This window comes from Strix aluco, chromosome 1 (assembly GCF_031877795.1).
Source record: "Strix aluco isolate bStrAlu1 chromosome 1, bStrAlu1.hap1, whole genome shotgun sequence".
Classification (NCBI taxonomy): Eukaryota; Metazoa; Chordata; class Aves; order Strigiformes; family Strigidae; genus Strix; species Strix aluco.
Genome location: NC_133931.1, coordinates 72,546,826 through 72,563,612, shown reverse-complemented (window position 1 = coordinate 72,563,612; position 16,787 = coordinate 72,546,826). Strand labels below are relative to the sequence as shown.

General features: G+C 36.2%; 1 protein-coding gene across 3 annotated transcripts in view; it reads right to left on the bottom strand.

The window, feature by feature from the left end:
- Nucleotides 1-16,787, bottom strand: part of TMEM245 (transmembrane protein 245) — a 94,120-nt gene that overhangs the window by 44,580 nt on the left and 32,753 nt on the right. The window contains exons 7-11 of one of the 3 annotated variants that reach the window (XM_074824972.1): nt 12,865-12,888; nt 6,366-6,470; nt 5,031-5,113; nt 2,957-3,047; nt 2,072-2,170 (exon numbers count right to left, since the gene is read on the bottom strand). In XM_074824972.1, the coding sequence (XP_074681073.1) occupies nt 2,072-2,170; nt 2,957-3,047; nt 5,031-5,113; nt 6,366-6,470; nt 12,865-12,888 (402 nt within the window). The remainder of the gene's footprint in view (nt 1-2,071; nt 2,171-2,956; nt 3,048-5,030; nt 5,114-6,365; nt 6,471-12,864; nt 12,889-16,787) is intronic. The other 2 variants (XM_074824982.1, XM_074824991.1) reach the window with 2 other exon arrangements.

The following is a 16,787-nucleotide window of genomic DNA, read 5'->3' as shown; positions in this document are numbered from 1 at the left end:
TCATACACATTTCAAGTTCATTGTTATTCAGCAACTATACTGTTGTAGCACCTAAGGCCTTAGGTGCTGATAAATAAGGGATTCAAAGAAATTGTCAACTGGTTCCTCTCAAACAATTCACTAGATCTTAAAAATAAAACTAAACCTCACACCTGGAATAGTCCAGGAAGAAGAGAGTCTTGTCTTTGAAAAAGACACCTTAATTGCAGAGTTACACCATCACTTTCCAAGTGGCCTATTATTCTGTTACTATTTTACTTCATTTGGGTACACAGACACAATGGTAACTGATCTATCACAACATCTCTAGAACCATTTAAAATATACACCATCTGCTACCTACTGATCTTCTCAAAAAGTAGCAGTTAATTCTTGAATCCACATTTCGTCAGTAATTCTTCCTCAATTCTACAGCTTTCATGGAAGATTATCACCTGAGCCTCTGTTCTTCAGTCACCTACAGACTAGAGCAACATTATGCAGGCCTCAAAATGAAGTCTAATTATTATGCTCACACAGCTGAAATAGTGGGGAGCTTGAAAGCTGTACTGAGAGCTAGATACAGTACAGATGTCATTCTGCACTATCACCTAGTTTACCAGTTTTCAGATACACTGAAGGACCACACAAGGCTACTGCAATATTGCAGAAGGAAATAGCCAGGTGGAAAGCACTCAGATGAGACATCTACATGGATATGGACTGTGACAGAAGGGGCAAGATTAAAAATATCTGGAGGAGTTACCTGCAGCCCACAGATACTCGGATGCAGCCCAGCATGCCAGTGGTAACACATGGTGTCTAGTATGCAAACAGCAGCCAGTGGAACAGGCTTCAAGATTGTAGGCAGCGAGCATCAGTGCACTGCTGAAGCTCTTTCTGCCATTTTGATTGCTAGGAAAGCTGTTTCTTACCCTACCAGAAGAGCATCTACAAGAAAGAAGCCTCATAGTATTCCCTCAAATAACAGCTGCAGGGAAGAAATCACTCAACACAATAAACACATGTACCACCCTGTATGCAGCAACAAAAGTACTCCTACAGCACATGCAGTGACACAGAGCCCTACTGGACTATACAGTGCTACACACCATCTGACACAAAAGTTATACTAGTAAAAACAACAGGTTGATCAGTATAACTGCATCAGAAGTGGGCATATTTCTTGGTCAAGCATTTAACACTGAATACTCCCAAGTGCTGAAAGCCAGCAAAATCTACTGAAGATACAGCTTTAATTTCTCCTCAGTGGTCCCATATTCCTCAATAGCATCATATTATCTCTCCACATGTTCTTCTACAGCATTACCGTATCAGAAAAAGAAACTGATTCTTTTCCCTTATATTTGACTACTATACTGAAACTCTTACTTCTTTTAATACAGAGATCTTCCTGGAACTTTAGAGGTACTTTAAAAATAACTGTATAAAGAAAAGCGTTAATATACTATAATTGCAATTATTTAAATATACAGAAGTATTTCAGGGGTATGACTTCCGGATTTTGGTATTTCCATTGCACCATGGCTAATGAATTGCTTTCCCTTTAAAAGGCAAACAGCACTGGCAGCATGAAAATGATTTAATTCTTATGAACTTCTCAAGATTCAGTGTGCAGAACCCATTATAAGAAGCCTAGTACAGTTGGCAAAAATGCATTGTAAGAAACTTAGCAAAAAGACAATTTCTTTCTCAAAATTTCAAATTAATAAAAGTTACACAAATCATGCAGAATACCAGTTTCCTTCTCCTAACCCCTCAAGATCACGAAAATTCAACAGAAAGTTCTAAACTATGAAATACTAAATATAAAAAGTGAGCAAAGCATAAATTAAATGGCATACATAAAACCAGAAATAACTATTTAAATGAAGGACACAGCTCTGGCTGTACTCAAACTGTGACTGTAGAATGATATATCTTATACACTCAAAATTTTTACCAACTTTTTATCCTTTACTCAGCATTTCAACTTTTTGCTAATCTCTTCCTCAAAAATGCATACTTAGCATAATTATCTCTAAGCACTAAGTAATAGCTTATACAAATACTATTTAAATAAGTTACCCACCTTCACAAACCAAGAGTGATAAAGCCTGTCCCAGAGCTCTAGCACTTGTTTTTCAATCACAGCGGTGTTATTCACTTTTTCTCCTAAAATCTTATGGAGCTAAAACATATAGAAACCTTTTATTATACAGGACAGAATGAAGTGACATGTACTGATGAAGTCCAAGCTAGATGAATCACGTAACATTATCAGTAAAGGCATGGCTCAAATCCAAATGATTAGGAAAAGCTGAGTATCAGTATGGAATCTGAACTTCAGACAACATGGTTCACAATGTGAAGATTTTGTTTATAAAAAAAACATTCTACTGCACTAAGCTGAGGACTTCTTTCTGCACCGAAAAACCAATGCTGTCTCTAAAATGCTTAATCCAAAATCCTTGATCATCTTTAGAGTAAATATTTCAAATAATTTGAGATGTGTGCTAGATATCAAAATGTATAAACAAGAATTTTGGCAACTTCTCCTGAAGAAAGTTAACTTAAATAAATTATAATTTTAAAAAATCCAATCTACCACACCCAGCCCACACAGAAATTACAATACGTGGGGGGGGAAGGTGTGTGGAAGTCTACATTGTCTACAATCTACAATTGGACAGCTAAAGCCAGATGAAAAGAATTACTCATCATTATTTGATGCATTTTCACTGGCAATCTTATTAAAATGATGACAGATTTTTCAGCTCTTAAAAATAAATATTCCTCTGAGCAGAAAAGACTACTGAAAACACTCCCACCCTTCCTTCAACTCACAAACCAGAGAGTGGGTCAATAAAAGTTAACAACACAGAAAAACATCACTAACAAAAATCTTTATTTCTTTTTACTTTTATGAAATTCAAATAATTAAAATATTCAAAAAGGTGGGGGAGCTCACTCTTACCTTATGTGTAATCCATTCTCGGCCATACTGGTATACATTATTAGCTGCTGAATTGAGTGCCTTCTGAATAACCTGGGCTTCTGGGAGCCAGCTAGGTTGTTTTAAAGAAGGAAAACTAAGTTAACTGCTATGTATTTTACCCATTTCATTACACCCAAAACACATCACAAATTAACATTTTGAAACAACAAACAGTTAAGGTTAAATACATATAAACTTACTACTACTAGAATATTTCTGTCTACATATCAAGGAACAGACTTTATCATAAGCAAAGCACAACTAATCTAGGGCACATCATTGCATTTGGAATTCTCCAAGTTCCTGAAACCTTAGTTAAATTGGTATCTCAACTTTTATCAAAAGAGATCTGCTCTTCCATCTGTATGTGTGATATTTACACTACATTCTTAGAAATTTTCCTCGTGTTCTAGTCTTCTGAAAACACTACATGAAGCAGTCTCGTCAAGCTGCAAAGACAACCTTCTGAATTGAGCTGAATCTAAATTGTTAATGTAGCTTCCCTGAAAAAGCGACCAGATGAAGCAACAGGTTTGGGCAGCAGTTATTTTTAAGCCCCCACCAAAGAATCTGCTCATTAATTTCTTCAGGAATTCACGTCACTTTCAAGCAACAGACCTACTGAGTTGCCAGCATTTCAACACTTGTGAATACAGGGCTTATATTCTCTGCTTGGACTTTCTTTCTACATCTTGATTCAATGGTACATGTTGGAGCCCTTCCAAAACAAGAAATAAACAAACATTCAGGAAATAAAACTGCTGCATTTGTTCACCTGACTGAAGATCAATATGGAAGCTTTTCTGTCTGTATAAGCCTTTAGAAATGTTCTGCATTGGAATTCCAAGACATTTCAGTCATCACCTCTAAATGTAATGTAAGCATCAAGCTCTGAAAGCTGGTGAAGCTTGATGGATTTGGCAAGTCGTATATTTACTCCTAATGAATTAAAAGATAGTGGTTTGGATGCTTCAAATCTGGATGCAAACACTGGAAGTAAAAATTTTAGCTAAAATTCTGCTAATTGCTCAACCAGTACTCCAGTATTTTCATGATGTGAATAAGCTTCTGACAGTCAAATTTTCATACTTATTTCCATCTTATGACAAAATGGAAAGGCTAAACAACACAAGAGATGTCATGAAGGAATAAACATATTTTAAGTGCTTTCTGTTCTCTTGATTGCATATTAAGTATTGCTAAAGCACGTATTACTGTAGTGTTTATTAACTATATCATTTTAGTTCTGTTTTTGAAAATTTCTCTTGCTCTTATAATACAGCATGCACTTTCCTTCAATCATGTCAAACCATCATCACTTCTGTTTATAAATTGCCCTTGAAAAAAGTCAACGATTCTTGTCCAGGAGACAGTTCTTTTTCCTGGTAAGTGCCTGGACTCACCTTTACTCAATGTCTGTTTAGGTGAAGCAGAATGAAAGCAAACTGGAACATCCCCCCCTCAAAATCACACTCTTCAGTCTCACCTACAGTTCCTCTGCTGTTCATGCAATCACTTCTTTGCTCACCAGTGTGCCCTTGTTCTTCTCTATATGCATTTCTCTCAACACCTTCTCTCCCTTATTTGCCTTGGTGTTTGCTTTAATCATTAAATAGACCACATCTTATGGACTTCCTACTGCGTACACTATACACATCTACTCTTAAAAGGAACAGCCCTTCCAAACTGGATCCATACCAAACTCTCCCCATCCACCATTCTTTCCACCCTCGAACTCTTCTTCAGTTCACTCCAAAAACATTTTCTTCAACTTCTATTCCCTCAAAGGCATTCTGCAGCCAGCTCTCCAATTGAAAAAATAATTCAGCTCTTATCTCGCAACCTTCTACAGAATGAGATACCACACTGACAGTCCTCCAGAGTAATACATAAACACTACCGCTGCCTTAGAGTTTAGCTTTTACATCTGCCTGCAACAGTCACCTCCATTTCTGTTCACCTAGGGGATTTTCTGAATTAAAAACTATGCTTAAGAGCACCTGGAAGCTTGTTCATCCACCCTATACTATTTGCTTAACTTCAGCATTCTTACTTTGCCCATTCTGGGTGACTGGCTACTGTCTCATTGATCAAGCTGCTTGTGACTTGAATCATGTGAACACTCTCTTGATGTACCTAAATTAAATATAAAGAGGAGAAATGTTATGTAATGCAAACTAGAACTCTTCCTACATTCTTTTTCTTTTTTTTTTTTTTGGGGGGGGGAGGGGGTGGGGGTGGTGGTGGTAGTGACCACTTTGTACATTTAAAGAATAATTCTTCCAACAGACAACCGATTATGAAGAATGAAGTGCTATTAACCCAAAAAAGCAGTCAATACAATAATCATCAGTCTCTTCTGACAATTTTGGTCACACACTGTGTGACTAGTAATAGCAAATGGAAGTTTAAGCCTTATCTCATCAGTGGAAAAAGAAATAACAATACAGCAGTGCTGTCAAGGAAAGTACTAAAATACAAAGTACAGTTTCAGATGTAAGCCATGGATCAAAGTAGTGTAAAAATTAATGAATGCTCAGCTCTAACGTGACTAACCATGCTATAAAGTGTCTCACCAAATTAATTCTTTAGTAAGAATGATAAAAGACACCTTTTATAAATATCTTAATGTTCCTTTAATGAATATAAGGAAGCTTTAGGCGGGAATGTTTGCACAACTTTTAAAGCTTTTAATTTTAAGTACTCAACATTATCTAATTCTACATTTTGGAAAAAATGAGATTGACATCAGAACCCATTGATTTTTGTTCTGTAACTGTATTCAAGTCAAACATTCAACCTCCATTGACTGTTTCAAGTATGAACACAGCTCCATTAAAAAAAAAAAGTACATGAGTGACCTCTTCTGGTGTCCAAAAAAAACCCAAACCAACCACAAACCAAAAATTAATTTCAGAGAACATCTGATCATGAATATATTAGCACATTTAAACTCAGAACAGGATACCACGAGGTTATTAGAGGCAATTATACAAACAAATTGACAAAGGGACACCTTAAGCATTTTGCAACTATGTTTCTGATGCAATGTAATTTAAAGCAAAAAGATTTTAAGTGGCTCTGCTCTTGACAAGAAAAGTGTAATTGGATGCAAAACAAATCTGTTCCTGTAATATAAGCTAATAATTCCTTTACTGGAATAAATTTCCTATTTCTAAATGTCTCTGTATTAGTTTTGTCATATATGTAAATAAACATAGAAATACAAATATATAAAAATCTCTATGTCTTGGAATGGTAACAAGTTCAACTACAGAGCATGCTAAACTTTTAAAAAAATTCTTTAAGCTACACAATTTTGCATAAATATCTGTAACTTTCAGCATTTGAAATGAGCTCTATGATTACATTCTTTAGCGCACTGTACCTTTGCAGTAAGGAGGAGGGCTAGCAGAAGGGTTCCTATCACTAGCAAAAATATTATGAAAATGCTGATTATTTTATCTAGCATTTTCTCCAACCACACGATGATCTGTGCAGAAAAAAGAAAAAACAAATCATAGGACATAAATCAATCTTTAATGAAAGCAATGCTATATGCTATATGACAGTATTATTATCTTTATGTACAATCACAGGGCAAAATCAGGCTCTAATCAAACAGCATTTATGCCCAAGCTTGGAAATGAACAATTAACAAGCGATGTTAGCATGACTAAGCTCATGGTATGACATGTGATTTGCAAGACATTTATACATTACCACAAGACACAGCAAGCTCTCTGCAAAGCAAGCAATAATTCAACATTTACTTACTAGACCTAAAGAAGATAGCATTCATGTCAGCTATCAACCTAGAAATTTGTCTTTGTTTCTTGTCCTTCAGCAACTTAGAAATTTACAGATACTATCTGCACAGGACTTGGAAGCTATCAAGGTCTACTGTAAAGTACAACCACGACTTTCAAATCTGAATAGCTAATAGTCATCAAAATGACAAATGAGGTATTTCCGCAAGTAACCAGATTTTTAAAGCTGCTCATCACCTTCTGAACTGAAATGGGGCTGGAGGTTTTCTACATTATTGAACATCAGAGCAATTATTCAGCACTGACTATTTCTATCCACTTTCAATCTCAAAAGGATGCTCGGCATTAAACACGCATCAGCTAAACCTGCTGATACAGGAAACAGGCGTGTATGCTGTTCTGCTGGTTTACGGAAAGGCCCATTCTATACGTGTCCACAAACAAATAGTGATACCACTTTAAGATTAGAGAAATTCTGATAATGTCATTCAAAACAATAAAATTGCTCAGCAACGTGACCATGCAGAGTGCTCTAGAACACTGCAAGCTGAGCTTTGTCTCATACACAAACTGACTGTGAAAGTCCATGCAAGTATGACCAAATGCATTTTTCTAGCTTCTATAGTTCATATACCAAGGCTATTTCTACTCCATCTGGCATTACTGCAGGAAAAAGCAGTAGCAGGACACCTGTAAAATTTGTGCTTTAAGGAGAACATGTGCAGTAGATGAAAGTATTTCCAATGAGTACAAGTTATAAATTCAGCGATTAGGCTGATAACTTTTTAGTTAGAGATCTTACAAAACTGATATGCTTGGTGATGGTTTACATTAGTTCTTTCTTCATTATTTACCCTATCCCTGCACATGAAATTGGCCCTGGAATAACTAACTTCTAGAGACTACTTTGTGACGATTGAATTGGTTAACACTGAAGTTACATCTCCTATTTTCAAAAATGTAAGGATTTTTTTTGGTGCTCATCCTGTAGCATCTGAGCAGTTAATAGACATTAAACAATTACTTTTAAACTTCAAGTTCTTTTACAACCAACTCCTTGTCTGATCTAAACTAACAAAAAGATTATATTCAGCATTTTAGAACTGCTGTTCAAAATTATTAAGAAAACCGGAAGAAAGCAAAATCCTTTCAGAAGAAACAAGGTGTTGAGTCAGCAAGTTTTTATAACAAAATCTGCTCTGTATTATGACCTGCAGAAAGGAATTCAGAGAACCTGAAGGAATCTGCAAAATCTTTTGTCTTAGATATTTTTAACATTTTTCAGCATTGCTGAGATATTTCAGCCATCAGAAATGCCTTGACAGTGCTAGAGGGAGGTTACCTGCCTGCAGCAGTACTGCAGCTTTCGGAAAAAACTCTTGAGTAGCCTCTACATGGGGCCGTTACCTCTTTGAAAATAAGACTGAAAACAGGATTTGCTGTGCCCTTCCAAGCCTCACATACACCTAAGGATTATGCAAAAGAAGCAAGAAATAAAAGTCCCTGGTTTAAAGGTCAGAAATCAAAAATATAACTGAAAAACACTGGATGGCCAGGGGATGGAAATTTTATAGCATGGGCTTCAAAATGAAGCTATGAAAAATTAAAGCTGCCCCTGTTGTTTCTTAGATAACGAAATTCAAACTAATTGCTGTTTACTTTCTAAGTTAGATATAAAAGAAATCCGCTAGCTGGTTTTATGCATAGCACCTTAATCGGACTCACTGAACCCAAGAAATTGGAGGTACTGTCAGAGATCTCCAAAAATGCTAGCCTCAGCGATTGTGTGAGTGGTATCCAACACTGGTGCAGCTGAAGCTGGATGCTTTAGATGTTTCACCATGGTGGCAACTACTGGAAGATCAAACTCCCAAAAATCAGGATGAGGAATGTCTCTCAACTAGAACATAACAAACAGGGGTTCTTTTCTTGACACTCCTTACTGTGGGTTGGAGTAGGTCTACACTGCCATTGAGGTGCAGCTGCAGCACATGTAAAGCCTGAATTACCTTTAGTCTAGTTAGTAAAGTAATGGCAGCACTAATGTTGTACCAGTACAGGCAAGCCCACCTTGCATTTATTTACTTAGGCAGATAGCCCAAGCAAGCTAGATGAAAGCCAGCTCAGGTATGCCTACAGGTAGTGCAATTACATCTTTCACACAGTCTTAAGGAGATCCAAGTTATGCAACTGGTACAGACATATCGCAGGAGAAGACTGAGTTGGATTGAGTATTGTAGAAGTAGAAGCAGATGCACAACATTCATTTAGGGCTATATTTACTCCTTCTCCTTTAACTTCCTTGCTATTAAGTCTTCGTTCCTTCCTCTACATTTACCCACACTCTTCCTTAGGAAGCACTCACCTTTGCACACTCATGCTAAATAACGCACAGGTGCTGTTACTGCAGGTAAGCTAGACTGTTAAATCCCTGTGTGCTTGTACTTACCACTGAATCAGATCCAGACTTCGTTCTTACCCCAACCCTGTCAGACCTCCCTTTACATCCTTCCTGTAAACCATGGGCATGCACACAAAGACAAACACATACTGACTAAACACTAGTCATTAGCCAGAGATCATGAAGTTTTAAATTCAGTTCCAAGCTTCTAATCTAAAGGTTAGTCAACAGCGGGAAGCTTATGCTGCCACAACATCCAAAATTACGCAAAGGTAAAGGAAAGCCAGGCTCCTAAGCTACAGAAGGTCACACTTGTAAAACCAAACTTGAAAGGTTACTGATTTTTCATTGACTGTCCATAAAAAACTATCCTTAATTCTCACAGTTTTGAAGGGAAAGGTATCAACTTTTTTTTTTTTTTTAATTTAGCTCACTGCAAAAAAAAAAGTTTTTAATATGAGTTGTGTTCTGTTAAAATGCTTCTCAGTAATTTGCAAGTACTGCCTGCTTTCAACTTCTGGGTGATGATACAAACCATATTATACTGAGCTGTAACAGAACTACAGTTCATGCTTAACAATCAGGAACCCTAGTATCTAGACAGGTTCTCCATGTTATGCAGTATGATACATCATCTATGAATGAATGAATGTTTCACACTGCATAGCCATCAGAACACTAGTTTTTCTAGTATGTTTTATTTACTGCATTACCTACACAGTGAAGCATACCCGGACATCTACTTCATTTTCAATTAAATCTACATAAAATTACCAAAGAGGACTTTTTTTTTTTTTCCTTCTTTAAACAGCTTCACTATCTATCAGGATTTTTTCCAAGACATTTCTTAGACTTGTTGACATTTCCCTTTAGTTCAGTTAATATTTGAGGATATCATCTTATTAATATCATCTGATGAGAACAAGGGAAACCTTGTAATCAGGACACATCTCAGGGTTATGTTGAAATGAGTCAGATGAGTAGTTAAGTTAGAAAAGATAGAGAACAGTTCATATGAGGTCTCAAGTCTACTTATACCAGTGTCCCTCTAACAGCAACAGCAGAGTTTATCGATTCTTTCTAAGGACTCCTGCCATAGACAATGTTACAAAGAACAAATCATGCTAGCTCAACTGCATCTATTCTGTATTTTGGGCTACGTATACTGTGTTAAACTATGCGATTATATACTTATTCTCTTTGCAAAAAAAAAAGTTTCAAGCAGCTCTTTAACAAAAGCTCTCAGAACAGGGGAAAAAAAAAGGTTTATCACTAGCAGACATAGTCAACCATCATTTAAAACTCTGCCATCTCTAGGTGGTATCTATTTAGTTTCTTGGTGCATTATCAGAAATTTATCTTGGTGCTCTCACAGGTACTTCCCTTCAAAAGACAGGTAAAAAGGAAAAAGGTGCAAAGGAAACAACCTTTTAAGTGCATCCAGTGCTCTATATTACAAATCTTCTCCTTTCTTTGCCTTTGGTACAGTATGATTTTTTTAAAAAAATGTAACTAATAAAAAAAAATAAAAAATAAAAAAACAACCAAATAAAAACCTGCAAGAATCTGATACAGGTTTGCACAGTATTTTTGTGCTTTTTTTAAAAATTTTGATTATAAGATTATTACTACTTGCTCATGCACAGCAGTCAGCATTGCAGGTAACACTATAGGACTTTCAGGATCCCATGAAACTGTAAAGTAAAACAGTTTTCAAAAACAGCTTCTAGGAACTATTAGAAAAAAAAACAAACCTCTGTTAAGAAACTATATCCACAAGGTTTTGCCCAATAATGCAAATCTCTAAACTGAAAATAAAATTCAGACATTTTAGAGTTCAAAGCAACTACAGTGAAATTATTTTTGCAACCTATCAATATTAAGGAAAAAATTGATCTATGTATATGAATTTTCAAACAAGCAAATGACAAACTCAGAGCCAGAAAAAAAGTAATTGAAACTAAACTTCCACCTGTGTCTCACTGAACTCTGCTCTTCACCTAAACTATGCTAACAAACCAATATCCAATAAAAAAATGTTTATGAAGTGTTATAGTTGCACATATTTACTAATTATAAGTCACCCACATAATACAAACATTTTAAATTCAGGAAATAAAAACGTAATTTTAAAACAACTGAACTATATTCAAGGGCAAAAGAACATTCAAAAATTCCCCTCTTAGTGGACAATTATAATCGAAACATAAAGCAAGCAAGTCTACTCTCCTGTTCAGAAACACAGAAAGCCCCCCGTTGTTGGGAACTGTCAATGTTAGGTTAATGATTGGACTGGATGATCTTCAAGGTCTTTTCCAACCTAGACAATTCTGTGATTCTGTGATTTTGTATAACCCTGAGTACACTGATTAAATATTGAAGATCAAATTTTATAAATTCATTATAGCTGCTCTGCCACCCAGAGCAGATACCACCTATGCAGCCGCATTTCTTTTAGAGAGTTGTGCCAGTGCCCCCATGGCCTTCATACTGTACTCTGTTCTGCTTGTTTCCAACAGAATTCATGACAGTATTTCAGGTGTTTTTCACAACATGCAAGGCAGATCTATGGTTTCCATTGTAATAGCTACTGAATGGAAAGGATGGGCTGTTGTTTATAAAACCATAGTAACCGTTCTGACTCTTCCACTAATACTGAAGTGGTAAGCGAAGATAGAAGTTGTTTCTGGAAGCATAACCCATTTCCAGATATGGTATTTGATTTTTTCTCTTTCACTTAATTACTTGGTTTTCATACGTTTTATCACATACTAGATTTTTACCTTTAAAACTCTGAGGTCCTGCAGATGTACACATGCTACAAGTATCTCTCTCCAGCTCTGTGCTTGTCTGAAGCACTGACACTGCCCAAATCCCAGAGAGGTATCACTGCACTGAGGAGTTGTCCAGATTTCAGACATGCAAGGCTAAACTTGGAATGAATCAGTTTTAACTTCTCTTGGGATGACAGTTCCCCAAAGAACAAGTTAACCCTAGTTGACTAAGATGAACCATGAGAACTGAGGAATACACTTCTTATAAAACACATCACAAACTTTTAATAGCCCACAAAAGAAAAAATATTTCAGCTATACCAACTGCTTTATTTTTTTTTTTTACTGGCCCTCACTTCCCTTAAGACTGTCGTTAAATCAGTTCTGTGACTGTGAGTATTCTCATTTCACTCCTGCCATGCTGAATACCATCGACTATACAGGCTAGTTTGACCGTTTAGAAGCAAAAGATTAACATCACTGACTTAAGTCAGTCAACACACTATTTGCAAGCACTTACATTCATAGCTTTACAACTGTGCTTCACCCTCACCACTCCCTGTTAATTCAGTTAACTGATGCTTTCTCTGCGCAGAGAACTGGTTTTGTTATGTGTACAGGTGGGGAACAGGTGGAGATCAACTGTTCTGAAACAAAAGTGCCACTAAATCAAACTACCACTTGGAAGCAAATGCAACATTCTGTTGTACAAAACATTTAACTATGTGCATTCATTTTAGTAGAAGACAAGAGATCAGCTAGAATTATATGACCTTCAGTAGCTTATATCAAGAGCTGGAAGAGAGACACTTGGGAGAGAAAACTAAGAAGCAAGGCATGTTAAATAGTGTTCATGCTGAAAAACAAAACAAAACAAAAAAAACCACCTCCCCAGAACCACAGAATCCATTAGTTGGAATCACAATTTTTCTGTTTATTTACCTTCTTATTAAGCCAGTGCCACAGCTTGCCAGTGGCAGGGGGAGATGGAAGAAAAGGGAAAAAAAAGACAAGAACACAGTGGAAAATTATTGAAAAATGCAGTAATAAAGGGGGGAAAAAAGCAACGAGAGGCAGGCAAAGTCATCCACAGAATGAAAATGAAATTGTTCCAGACACAAAGGTAAATTGCGATAGGAAGAAAAGATCATAACTTCAAATGCAAGAATCTAGATTTTACTACTAACATGCACTTTTTGAAACAAAGAGGGATATAACAAGTAAGAGCAACTTTAATGATATTAACAGAGCTATCAGCATAATCTGGGCAATTCCAGTTTAATTATACTGAGCGCTAACATTTCAGAGCAGGACCTGTAAAAGTACTCTGAGAAGGGCACTTTACTGAAACACCAAAACTTAACATGAGATACCTGTTTAGTGCATTAATACTCTCATTCAGGCAGTTTCCTATGTATTTCAAAACACTCCTATTATGTCAACTACTATTAAATTTTGTATGGTTTTTTTAGTATCACACTCATATTACAACATTCACATTCAGTGGCACAACATCAAATACATAATTAAATCTGATATACACAGAACAGCAAATTGTAGATCAAATAAATTAATGGATTTCATATAATTTTATTGGTTGTGCAGAACACTCTTAGCACTTCTCAATAGTCAATTTCTCCTTTTGTACTACAGTTACTTTTCCTTACTAATTCTCATCCATACTGGTCAAGTACACCCATTTTAGGAACTAGTTTATGTAGGACTATACTCTTAATTCTAGCCATTAGTAATCAGTTAGCAGCACAATCACAACAGTGAAAAGCTTTAATGTTATTATTCATCTGTGTTATAGGTTAAGATCAAGTAAGGGAAGTTTGTTTCTTCCTGAAAACCAGATCATTGAATGCTCAATAAATCTAGTGTTTTCACCAGTTGCCAGAAATTATATTAGCTCCCACTGAAAACAAAATGTAAGAACATTTCAATTTTTAAAATCTCAGAATGTTAATTAACTTACATCAGAAGAAAGAAGCAGATTTACAAAGAAACATGAACATCAGGAAACATGAAAATACGTGACAAAGCACCCACTTTTACTACTCATGGAAAGAATCAGAGTAATGGAAAGCAATGACAAAACTTCAAAAGCCTTGAACTGACACTGTAGAATTTTCCATTTTACCTCTTCACCTATGGAATAATTTATCACTGAAAAAAGGTAAAGTTGTTTACTGATTCAACAAAATACTTTTGCCTTTCACTTTACTTCTGCATATTAAAATCCACTATACATTAGGTTCATTTTGGAAAAAATGTAAATCTCATGGCTGCATTTTTTGAATTTGCAACTCCGATACAACAAAAGCTAGAGCGCTATTGTTAGCCTGAGATTTCAGCAGAATGTGAAAGGAAGTCTTTGGTATTTTTCTGCAATTTCAGCCTCCTGGAACTGGATGATAAATACAAGAACTAGGAAATAACATATATCAAAAAATAACAATAATTTTTTTATTAATGCTTAAGAATATCTGGGAGGCTTTACCCTCCTTACTTTGGTGCCTATCTCACCAATACTGATTGTGTAAGTAGTTCTACAAATGTAGCCAATTTATATTTAAAAATAGGCTACAACTTAATTCTAATCTTCAAGTCATCCAAAACTAGTAAGGCTACAACCACTTTTCCAGCATTTTATTGGAAAACTATTTATGTAAGATTTTCCGTCTATGAAAGTATCTCCTAGAATAATATATGCACTGGTAGAGATTCCGTGCTTACTTTAACTACATGCTAAACATAGTACCAGAAGAACCAAACCTTTGGACACAAAGTCCAAACAATCTATTACAGTCCTCCATATGTAAAATTCCAGTACACTATACCTAGAAAAAGCATCTAAGTATATGACTCACTCAAGTCTACCAGAAAGCATGCATGCAAAATACTAGCCCATTCTAATTACTGGAAGTCTAGAGCATGCAGTTGAGCAACTGCCTATGCTGAACTCCCTTGCAAGCTCTAATCAAAATAAAACTACAGTCACCATATTAAAAGATAAGTCTTCTATTTAAAAAAAAAAAATAAATCAGTTAAGTAAATTATTAGTTCTTGACTGTTGATAAGAACATGCATGATGCCGTATCTATTAAGTTTTAAGATGACTTGATAGATGACAGCAGAAACCTCCCTACTCTTTCCTCCAGGAAGACTCTCATATCTGAACTGCTGTGCCTGTTGGCTCCATGGGGCAAATGCAAAACCAGGGACTAAAGAATACAGGACAGGACATCCTATTTCCATAGTCCATATTTAAAGTCCACATACAGGCACAGCTTGACCTACTGTTTATAAAGAAAATGAAAAGCAATGTCCTGCTTTCTTTCCTCTTGATCAGAACTTCCCTTAGGTTGCAATTTGTCTGCATTTCCAAGAAAACCAGAGGGTGGCAAGCAGTGGGAAAGAGCAGCAGCAGTTCATTTCTCACTGCTTTTCTCTAAGAAACAGACATAAGCAGTAAAGCTCAAAGATTTGCATGCATTAGCAATACTCTCCTATAACTTCTCCCAGTGGGTTATTTTCCAGACCATCTACACTAGCTTCCTAAACTTTGTTTGGGAGAAAAAAACATGCCACTTTAAGATGTATTCCTTGTCCTCACTACTTCTACTGAAAACTGGAACTATTTCCTAATCAGGCATACCACTTTAGAAAGACCAAGTAGTACCACTAGGTATCTGTGTGAAACAGATCATGTCAGTAGCTTGTCGTACTCAGCTAAGAGCCCTGCTCCCTCCTGATGCTGAGATCCAGCCTTCAAATAACTGAGTATACAAAAACCAACCAAGCAACCAACCAACCAACAACAAAAAAATCACTAAGCAGCTTCAGCTCCCAGGAAAAGAAAGCAGAAATATTAAGAAATTAGATGTTTCATCGCAAAGGAAATGATTCTTCAGTCTTGGTCTCTCTCACACACACATAAAAGGTAAGCTGTAACAATTTACTCCATGAATTTCCATTTTGTGTTTGCATATATTTACTTCCTCTTCAACAGTGTCTACTGAAGCCAAAATGTTTGGTAATCCAACTTAAATACAGCTCATCCATCCTTTCTAAAAAAACTTGCAAGGATGTGGTTTTCATTCCTCTCCTTTCCCTGTCCCCACAAAAGTCACAATTGTCAATGTCCTATGGCATTGCTTCCCAAATTCTCAGAATTAAGACACATCTATGATCCTACAATGCACAGAATAAGTATATCCAGTAGAACTTAAAAGATATGAAAGCAGTAGTTTGATAAGCATTGGAAGACCACATATAATTCCAGCTGCCCATGATAAAGCCAGGTAAACTGTAATTAGAATAGGTACAAATGAGAACAACAGAACCATGCAGAGTATCAAGTGTCCTTCTTATAACAGCTAGACGAGCTTGAATTGCTTTAATACACACAGCACAGATTCAGAAGGAACATGCCCGTCAGCTAAAAAACGCGGGGGGGGGGGGGTGGGAAAGGGGTGAGGCGGATAGAGAAATGAGTTGTGCCAACGCCATTCTTTTGCTTAGACAAGAACATGAATATAAATTGACCTTAAATACATTTAAGCTGAAGAGTGGGAAGTTCTGCTGCACATTACAACAAAAGCCCTACCTTCTTTCAGAAGAAAAGACTTAGTGGAATTAGGAAGGATACTATATCATATAGTTACGCAATACGAGGAGACTAAACTTGACATCTCATGAAATACAATACATATGATATTCTGTCTAGAGAGCCTTACTTTCAAAACAAAAGCTTTTAATGAAAAGCTTTGGATAATGTAAGCTTTTATCCTAACATGTTCATACTTTCCACTACCTTTGGAAATCCCCTTTATCTTGTTCATAGCGGTATTCTGAAAGAC